The sequence below is a fragment of the Chenopodium album genome, chromosome 15 (genome assembly GCF_948465745.1).
Source record: "Chenopodium album chromosome 15, dcCheAlbu1.1, whole genome shotgun sequence".
Classification (NCBI taxonomy): domain Eukaryota; kingdom Viridiplantae; phylum Streptophyta; class Magnoliopsida; order Caryophyllales; family Amaranthaceae; genus Chenopodium; species Chenopodium album.
The window spans coordinates 5,754,519-5,765,592 of record NC_137848.1 but is presented as its reverse complement, the minus strand read 5'-3'; the positions used below and the strand labels follow the sequence as shown (position 1 = coordinate 5,765,592).

Below are 11,074 nucleotides of genomic sequence, written 5' to 3'. Positions count from 1 at the left end.
CATCTCCAATGATAAGCTACAAGGCTTGTAACTTATCTTAAAACATCAAAATTTTGGGCTAGTATATTATTAAGCTACAAGGTGTTCCGATGGTGAGAAATAAAATATTGTACCTTGTAAAAATAAATGAATTAATTATACACATATCATAATATAAGTATTATGAGGTCACGAGGATGGGCCCATCATTTGGGCCATCCTTTTCAAATTTTCACTAAGTGAAAACAAAAATCCCAATCCAAGTGAGTAACCAACTTACGTCAATTGGTCTTTCTACATTCTACTTTTAAGTTTTACTTAACCTCAACCCTTTTTCCCTTTCTCTCTCCTCTCGCAATACTAACCCTCAAAACTCGTCCTATAAATAACGCCTCCATTCTACCTTCCATAGGCTTGAACACACAACCAACTTCTCACTCCTCCCTCCTCTTTCTAACTGCCTCATTTTCTCTCTCCTCTCAAACAAACAGAACACATTTCCAATTACAGCAATCAACGGAATTCAAACTCTAGAAATGACGAGGCCTTCGCTTGAACCTCCTCTTTCCCCTAAATCCAGTATCAAATTCCTTTGCAGTTATGGCGGCAAGATCCTTCCCCGTTATCCTGATGGCAAGCTCCGTTACAATGGCGGTCATACTCGTGTTCTCGCTGTTCCTCCCTCCATCTCTTTCTCTGGTCAGTTTTCTTTCTCACTCTTCTAAACCCTAGTTTTTGTGCTTCATTTATTACTTTAAGTGTAAAATTGACTGATTAATCGCATTTTTAGGCATTCAATTTTGATTTCAGTGAGTTTAATTTGTTAGTTTAGTATGAATTTCACAGAAAATTTGACAGAATAATGAAGTGTATGATTAATTTGTTAATTGAGAAATTGCAAATTGCTGACGGATGATTCTGTTTATGATTATAGAATTGATGAAAAAGATGGGAGAATTATGCGGTGAATCAGTGAGTTTAAGGTGTCAACTACCAACCGAAGATCTTGATGCTTTAGTATCCATCAAATCCGACGAAGATCTCGCTAATTTGATCGAAGAATACGACCGTATTCCATCAAATTCTTCTATGAAAGTTAGAGCTTTCCTTTCACCAATTCGATCATCAAAAACAACAACAACATCAAGTCTATCACCGCCTGCTTCACTGAAATCACTCTCGCCGAAATCGCTTTCGCCGTCATCTTCATTCTCAGCTGCCGGATCTTCTCCAAGAGTTGCTTCGCCAAGAGTTGTGCCGCCAGTGATGGCGTATCCGGTCCGTTATGCGCAATCTGCTAACAGAAATTGTCATCATTGTTGCCGGAATTCCAGCCATGTTTACCTCATTCATAATGGAAATCATTGGCAATAGTATTCAGTTTCAATTGGATTGGAATTGTTGAAGAAGAACAAAGTTGTAGGATATTATTTTTTTATGAGAATATTCCATAAAAAAGTATAAAGTATAGTATATACCCCGTATATCAGTATATTATATGATGTAGTATGATGTAAGGAAAAAAAAAATTATACTATGATGATGACGACGAAAGTAATGAGAATTGTTTTTTCGAAGTGTGGATTGAGCCCAAATTTTCTATCAAATCTTAACACTGGGTGAGTTTTTACTACTGTACATTTTTATTTATTCAATTTCATTTTTCGATTATATTCATTTTTTTTTATCCTTGCAAATTGTGAATTGAATGTCGTTTTGTGTGTGATGGTTTGTCGTATTGATCTGTGTCGTTAATGGCTTCTACGGCGCCGTATAGTCTGAGATTAGTTACAGTATCTGACATATGCCACGTATCAACATGTTGCTTCAACTCATCTACACGTATTCTTTGTGAAAGTACTGAATTTCGGCGTATTTATGCATTTTTTTGTTTTAATATTTCTAATTTATGTACTATGTAATTGATATTTTGTGTCTTTTTAATTATTGAATATATGTTTAATATAAATATTATGTACTTTGTGTTATAGTTTGGGGTTTATTTATTGATATAGATAGATATTCTTTGAGTTTTAATTTTGTGGAATGTATAATGTTATTCTTTTGTGATTTGATCTTATTGTATTAATTTAATGTTTCTACTTTGCAATTGCAGGGCTTATGGAGTACAACAGAATATCGTGAATATGTGATGGAAAAGAATCAAAGATGATTTCTTTTGGACTTATTGTAAGTATTCTAAATACCTCGAATTTTTTTGGATGTGATTACCTTAGTTGTGACAATAAGATTTTGTGTTTGAGTATATGAATCACTTTCGACGATTAGTTTACTTGAGTAGGGGTGTATTTAAGTGGATTGGGGAAAGTTCGGCTTTCAGTCCAATCTAGTTCATTTATTGGTGCACATTTTTCTTAATACTTTTTTGCTTTGTTTTTCTTTGTTGCAATGTACTAGTTACTAATAAGATTGTGTTGGTACTTTGTAGTATTGGGAAGTTGAGGTTAACCTTTTCTGGTTAAATGATGATTTTTGAACTATGCCTGACGGCCTTTTTTCTGATTGGTGTGATTTCTATACATTATCGAATTGTAGATTGATCTTCTTGAGCTTTTTGTATGGAAATAGGTGAGTTGAGCTCCAACGAGCTAGAGTATTGGTGCCTAGCTCTAAGAAATTGCAATTAGAGACTTGTTATGATACACTTATACTGTTTTATGGATAAACTGTTATGATACACTTATACTGTTTTATGGATAAACTGCCCTAGTCTCCTTGCTCTTAAGTCCTCCCAACATAGAATACACAATTGCATAAATGCATTATTAGAAGAAAATCTTATACTAAGAGTTGGGTTTATAGAACATTGTGGTCATGGACCTAAAAAAATGTTGCCTGTGAGTAATTCAATATTGAGACTAACACAAGTTAATCATACGACTTTCATTGTTTGAATTGCTATACTTGATAGGATGCGTTTTCTGTTCAGGATCAAATTGTTCCTTATCTGTTACGGAATATGCTATCTGCTGATCATTGATAATTCCTTATTTTTGGTCATGGATATTTGTATTGAATCAGGGATGAGTTGTTGATTGTGAACCTACCTCAATGCATTCTGATTTAGGCTAAAAGCAAGCATAAAAGCAATAATATTTTGGTTTTGTCTTATGATTCAATTTTGCAAGTCTAAGTGTGCTGAATGCTGATTATGTGGCTCATACATTCCGGCATATCAGATCTTTAGCTGATTATCCTCATCACCAGTCTTTATATCTTCTGTATAGTCACATACTCACATTACTGATGTTCATCCATCCTATGATTCCTACCGACTTGTATTACTTGGTATAATAAGCTATGTAACCTTTTCTGTTGTGCTTTTGCATATAATGAGTCAATTAAAGTTTTTGTGTGATGAAGTTTTGATGTCATGTGTACGCGAAGGGTTTTATTGTTGATATTTTACTTGGGCATGAAACAGATGATCTTTATCCTTTAATTTGTTTTCTATGTTTAAATGCTGGTTATCAACATGCTTTTGTTTTTGGTGTATTGTGACACCATCTAAATGAGTTGTTTCTGTTATTACCAGATTGTGGGAGGAAGGATAGATGTGGTTGCTTAAAATCCATGCATATCATAGCATAGGTGTTAATGGCTCCAAATTTCGACTTCACTGGGGACCTCATGGGCCCCATATCAAAAAGGCCCCATCTAATGGTGTTTTCATTGAGCAGGGGAAAATGCTCAAAGGCCCCATTACAGCTGGTAGAGAAGAATAATATTGGAGTGGTGTGGCTTTCAGCAATTTGGATTAATATTCTTATTTTTGGCACCCAGTAAAAAGAGATGAAAATGGGAGCAATTTATTGTGCAATGCTCAAAACAAGAGGTGATTTCAGAGAAATTGATGGTAATTGTTATACATCATTAGTATTATCCATTTATCCTCCAAAGATGATGTGGAAAGAAGGGCATTTGAGGTGTTTTTTTGGGCGGTTGCCCCACCCTGATCGGCTTTTCTCAGTCCACGTAAGACTTTTGGATGTTCCTCCCCCCACCCCCCTTTCTGGACAAGTTGTTAGCTGATTCACTTGAGCAGTTGCCATCAAGATGCGACTGCCAAGCAATATCATGTGTGGATGGATCTTCTAATGGTGTTGCTGGGAATGACTTGTTACCCTGGTAGTAGATTAGGAGGGAAATAAAATGAAGTAGTTCACTTGCTAGATTTGTATGCTTATTGGCAGAGGCTTCATATTATTCCTATATATTTTGATGGTTATGATGACTCGGAACATGTAGAGGCAGATCTTGCAACATATCCTGCCAAGCAAAATTTGAGTTCTTCTGCCAGCTGAAAGCCCTACCAAATATTCCAGAGTGGTAACATACTAACCTGAGTTTTTTTATTTACCGAGTATTTTTTTACATCTCTGTTGTTTATTTTGAAATAAGGTTATTAAATTTTATACAGGGATTACACGTAGGTTATTGTTGATATTTGCTGGTTCTCAATTCATTCTTTTACAAGGCTCATTTTTGCTTTACTAGTGTTTTTTTTATTGAGGTTATGCACTTATGAAATGGCTTCATTTGAGATTGTACGGCAGATGATAAATTACCCTACTGTATTTCGGAACTTTTATGTTGTATGCAAGCATTGTGAAACTTAATGGCATTTGTTTGTGCAGCCTTAGGCTGTTGATTTTCCTTTCCTCACTAAAACTCGATATTTTACATACTACGTATATTTTTAGTGTTATATGTGCGTTGTGCTAATGATTATGATGCTTTTGTTTGTGAGGGTGGTAACCTATCTAATTGAATGGCCTCTGTTTTTGCTAGGCTGTTGGAGGAAGGAAAGGCAGAGGTGGTTTCTCCGACACCATACGTAATCTCTAACGTGCATGTTACTCGTTCTTAAGTTTGAAGGACCATATTGTATCAACGTCAACAACAACATTCTCGAAAGTTTTCTTGAGCTCGAATAGGAAGTGTGCCAAGATATGTGATGTGGTGCGGTGCTGTACTGTATCAGAACGAACAAACCCAATGGAGGATGGTGACGGGTGCCATATCATTATGGTCTGGTAATCCAGAATTTAGTAATCCATATATTATGATATTTGGTGAAGAAATTTTCTGGCACCCATTCAAAGATGATGAACAAGAGGACAGAAACAGAACATGAGTGATGGATCGAATTAATGTTACATCATCAACATTATCTTTAGAGGATAATGAGGAAAATGAGGCAATAGATATGAGGTTAACTTTGGCAGTTTCCTCCACTTATTATTGTTTGATCCTCTTTTCGCTTACCTCAATGATTTTTGGCTGTTCTTTTTGGACCAAAAGCAAAGCTGATCTAGGTACGGAACTGCTTGAGTTTTTAACATCCAAAGCAGTTTCATAACAGCACCATCCATTGTTTATGGTTAAAATGGCATCACCGCACCATTGGAAGGAGCTGGTGACATCCGAATCAGCTTCATAACAGCACTATGCATTGTTTATGGTTAAAATGGCGTCACTGCACCATTGGAAGGAGCTGTTGACATTCGAAGCAGCTTCAATGCTTCATAACAGCACCATGTATTGTTTATAGTTCAAAATGGCGCCACTATAGGAAGGAGTTGTTGACATCCGAAGCAGTTTCATAGCAGCACCATGCATTTACTATGGTTAAAATGGCGTCACTGCACCATAGGAAGTCAATGACAGGATCAAGTGATGTGGTTTCTTGGCAGCTTGGATCAATTAACATAACCAACCGATCCAATGGGCACCAGGATTCTAGAGGAAACTTGACCCAAGACTGATATTTCTGACTAAAGGTTACTACCAAAACGCCATACCTATGAAATCTTTAAAATGCCAATTATAAATCGAAACAGATATGCCTTTGGATTTTCCTTTATGCATCCTACACAGTACCATTTTCAGATACTGTAAGAATGCAAAGCAAAGAAATATTAGAGTGCAAAACTAAGGGGTAGACCGGTAGCGTATGCTGTGCAACCAGGACTACTGATGCTATTCATACAGTCTAATTTCTTAATAATTTCATCCTAAAACATCTCATGACCATATTTACCTATGATGCAGTCGATTGCTCTTATCTGGTTCACTTCTAAAGTAGCTTAAAATTCTAGTAAGAAAATGGAGTTATAGAGGACTTACGTTGTGTATCTGGTTCACTTTTAAAGAGTTACATATATCTGGTACTGTTTTTTTTTTCCTATTTTCTTTTTTTTTTTTTAAACATTAAGAACTTTATAAAAGAGAGCAAATTACAACTTAAGAGCTAAAATAAGTAATTAAAAACACACAAACATCAAACTAACAACTTTGTGTAACGTGGTTGGGGGCCAAGATATGGAGTCGTGATGCTGACCGTCAATTGCATAGCAATATTGACATCGGAGCCGGAAAAACCAAGAGAAACTTACTAAACCATTTTACCGGGTACAGAGAGTATCAGGATTAATAAGCCTCTTTGTTGAACGTAGTATTGGGCCAATGGGCCACAGCACACATAGTGATAAAACACATTGGTAGAGTCATAATGTTAATCATCAAGTTATCTCATAAAATAAATTTAGTTTAGGAAAATTGGCTTAATTTCAACTATTAACGGTGTGTGTAAAATGATACCACTTCAGCTACTTACTATCAGCCATAAAAATTTGAGTATTTGTTAGGCTAGTTAATTAATTTATGTAAATAAACCTCAACTTCGTATAATTATGTTTTATGGTTGATAATAAAATTTGAGTAAACTTTATAGGTTTAAGAATCACAAAAAAGAGATGCTTAACATGAACACTTTGGTGTGTTGTGGCCTAAGATTTTAGGTAATTGAAGTTCGATGATACTTTAATTGGGGTACGTGATGGATAGTCATAAATTGCTAACTCCTTTATTAAATTACTAAAATTGACTTCACAATCAAGGCAACTACATTTACAATACTTTGTTAACATTAACTTGTATAGCTATGAATTAGTTTGGAAATATACTTCGGCTTTGTTCACTTCACCTTAAAAAAATAATATTCAATAAAAATATTTTTAGTTTAGTAAAATTTAGTAACTTTAAAGAAGAAATTTAACAGAAAATCAGTAAAAATAATTTCAGTTCAATAAAAATAATTTGAGTTAAGCAAAAATAAGGTGAAGTGAATGGGGCCTTCCTCTTAGAAAAATGGTGGTATTTCAAATACGAAGTACTTCCTTGTATTTGTTTGATGTGTTGATTAAATTCGCTGGAAACCAATTTATAAATTCCATACGGAGTCAATAAAAAGGAATATCTTTTGAAAAAAATCATCGGAAAAGTGAGTAATTACACACTGTGGTTTTCTGTTTTTTGGTTTTTTGTTTTTGAAAATCATATGATATATATCATATAATGAATCGAAAATTAATCAAACTTATTAAAATCATGATAAATTTGAAAACTGACAACTAAAAAGTGGGAATACCTTTTTCTTGTTTCCTGTTTTGGTTTTTTTGTTTTAAAAAAAAAAACAAAAATTTAAAAACCCAAAACAATGCCAAACAAGACCGGTAATTACGTATTAATATTAATGATGAATAACAAAGTAAACCACTTTAGTTATTCCACTTGAATAGCTTTATCACTTCAACTAACCTTATTTCTTATTATGACTACTCCGAAAGTACTTGTTCACAAGAGTATCAAGCTATATATCAACTCATTTGCGCGGTTGCACCCAATTAATTGTCTATATATCTCATCAATATTGATCTTCAAAACTCTTCTTACGAAGTATTACTCATTTTTTAATTACTAGACATCATGAACATAGGTGAGTATCATTTCCCAAAGAACAATAACTAGACATGGACTAGGAATGATGAGATATTTGAACCATATTTCTGAAGTCATTAGCAGTGAATGTTTTTGGAATTTTTGCCTTTCCTTAGCTAGAAAAAGGTAGCAATTAAGTTGCCCAATGAAAGTCATATTACATACGAAGTATAACTGCTTTAAAGTCAACTGTTCACACAAGCATCACTTCCTGTTATTTCACTAAACTTATACGTAGTAATAATATTTTAATTTCACTCACATACAATTTATTTAAGGAGTGAAATACGAAGTATTTGGCAACAAACACCAAATATTGGCCACATGCATGCAATGCAAACATACACATTCATTCAAAGAAAAACATGAGTATGTTTTGAACTTCTAAGCAGAAAAGATCAAGTGTCAGCACAGCATAGCGGATTTTAGTAGAGTAGAGTAAACCACAACAAATTAAAAGAACATAACCTTTATGGTTAAAGATCGATTCCAAAATTTGGCCACCAATATATAAGCGCGCTCGCAAACAATAAACACTTAACAATACTGTTTGCTTTATATTATTACAATTAAGAAAACTTGGTTGACTTGAATCTCTGTTTAGAATAGATCTTTTTAGATAAAGTAACTATATTATTTCGTAATCCAAACAATAAAAAAAATCTATATAATTAATTTAATGTATGATTATTTCTATATAGTTCGGAGTACATTTTTTAATGTTATGTTATTTTTATAATTTAAATTACGTTAAATTGATGAGGAAGTAAAAGAAATATTTTAAATGGTGAAATTAAATTACACAATGAGAAACCCTAGAGAAAGCTAAAAGGGGGGCTAGTGTTGCACGCGTGGTATGGAATTGATTGTAAGATTGAAAGCAACATAAGCTTTGTTTATGCTTTGACATTCCCCCAACATTGTTTTAATTAGCCGTCCTTTCTTACTGTCAAACCCAACCAACTTATCTCACCAGGAATTTTGGGCACAGTGGGAGTGTTCAACTTGAGAAAATATGATACTGTCTACAAATTAGGCCTATTTTTTTGAGTTGCTCTGCTGAAATCTATTCTTTTTTGTTGAGCTCTGTTTTGCTTTGCTGACTTAATATGCTCTGCTCTACTGACACCTGCTTTGTTCTGCTGAAATCTGTTCTGCTTGCTCAGAAGCGAAAAAAAAACAAGTCTTTGTATTAGCATTCCCTTCATATGGATTAAGGAGTATACTTTTCAATTTTAAGCACCTAGAAATCGACTCGAATTGAGTGGCTTGAAAATATTGATCTTGGAACAAAATTTAGTGATTTGACACTTGACTTTATCTGAAGTCATATTGACCCAACTCTTTTTGGTGTGACCAACTAGAGAATAGAAATAATACTTTGCATGATAATATAACAGACTTTTCTACGTAAAATGACTATGTTACTTTTTTTTTATATTACATGGTTTTGGTTAGATTTGTACACCATTTTATGGTTGAATTTACTATATATATGTAAATGTGTTTATACATCATGATTGGTTATTATGTACATATAGGTATTACTACTAATGTGTACTTCGTCTTTTAATGAGATAAGAAAATTTACACTGCGCTGCACTAAAAATTTTGAATAAAATGGACACTTCAAAAACCCTTAACCAGCTAGATCAACTCAAACCTGCAAAGTTTAAGTTATAAACAAGCATAGTTCAACTCAAAGATGAACCACTCTTAATTTGTTTGACCAGTAGGTTTGACTCCGATCCTTTTATTTACTTACTAAGTACTGATGAAAATCTTATTTGTGATAGATTACATAAATCGATCATGAACTTCATCCATCAGTAATCGAAGTTTTATCAGTATTTAATCTATTGTTTTGTGACAAATATTGAACAAAACGCTCATCATGCTAGATATTCTATAAAATCAATAGCACCTCTATTTCATCAGCTCCTTCTTTTTGTTTTTCTTCAACTCGTAGTTTTAAAGTTCGTTGGTTACACTTGGACCATATGCAAATATTTATATACCTAGCTATTTTCTCCCTACTTTGTCCAAACACAAACTGTAACTAACTCAAAGAAATAACTAATGCATACTCGATCACTATTAGTCTAGTAGCCATATTATTACCCATCACTTTAATGTAAATGGTTTGAATATAACATAATTTATTACTATATTAGTATATGAACTTAGAAATAGAGAGTACGAGTAATATGTAAATAAATAAATAAACAACATGCTTTTCATGTATACATATATATATATTTTGAAGAATTATATTTTGTTATATAAAAAGGCAACTTCTAGAGTTAAAACGAAGAATAGGTATGCCAATAGCAACCTGTTGAATTTACTCAACGTATGCTTCCATTAAAGCCAAACACAAGAAAACAAATTCTTAAATTTAAGAGGATAGAGTTGTCAGATAAATTAATTAAAAGATCATCATGACTTGTCTGGGTATAGTTCAATCTCAAATTCTCAATTCCATTTAAAAAGAAAAAAGAAAGATAAAAAACCTTTATACTTCGCATAATATCATTACAATTGTATATGCGATTTAACAATTCGCCTGTTCTCTTTTAGGGCCTGTTCACATTTACTTAATTTCAGTTCAGTTCAGCTTCAATCAGTTCAGTTCAGTTCCAATCAGTTCAGTTCAGTTCAGCTCTTAATTTCCCTCTCACATAAAATGTTCATTTCAGCTCAATTCAGTTCAGTTCCAATCAGTTCAGTTCAGCTCCAATCAGTTCAGTTCAGTTCAGTTCAGCTCAGTTTAGTAAATATGAACAGGCCCTTAGTCGCTACTTTTGAATAAAAAATTGATCTATTCGTGTTCTCTCATTTAGCAAGCGAGCTTTATTATTGATTTATATGTAGGGAAAAATGCAATTATGTTGAATTTTGTTTAAATTTATCGAGATTTATATGTTTAGAATATCAAATTTGATACTCTGTATTATTGTTTTATTTATATACACTCCGATCCGTAATTAATTGAAATAATGCATTGAAAGCATGAACATAAGATCAATTCAATACAATATTTTTACGATTTAAGGCATTACGAGTAATTGCCACATTTGACTTTTTCACTGTTTATATATTACCTTTGACCATCTTTTTTTTTTTTACGTAGTACTAAATTATAAAAAACAAATTTTATAATGAAATATATTATTTAATCATGATATTAAATCAAAATTTCATGATATAATTTTTTTTTATTTTATTATTACAGAGTAATATTTAATCATGTTTATCTAAGGTCAAACTAATGCATAATTATTGACATATG

General features: G+C 33.0%; 1 protein-coding gene across 1 annotated transcript; it reads left to right on the top strand.

Moving 5' to 3' along the window:
• Nucleotides 1-375: 375 nt before the first annotated feature.
• Nucleotides 376-1,556, top strand: LOC145582787 (RAF-like serine/threonine-protein kinase PRAF). Its single transcript, XM_081639809.1, has 2 exons — nucleotides 376-678; nucleotides 914-1,556. The coding sequence occupies exons 1-2, from the start codon at nucleotides 516-518 to the stop codon at nucleotides 1,351-1,353; spliced, it is 603 nt and encodes a 200-aa protein (XP_081495935.1). The 5' UTR covers nucleotides 376-515; the 3' UTR covers nucleotides 1,354-1,556.
• The last annotated feature ends 9,518 nt before the right edge of the window (nucleotides 1,557-11,074 follow it).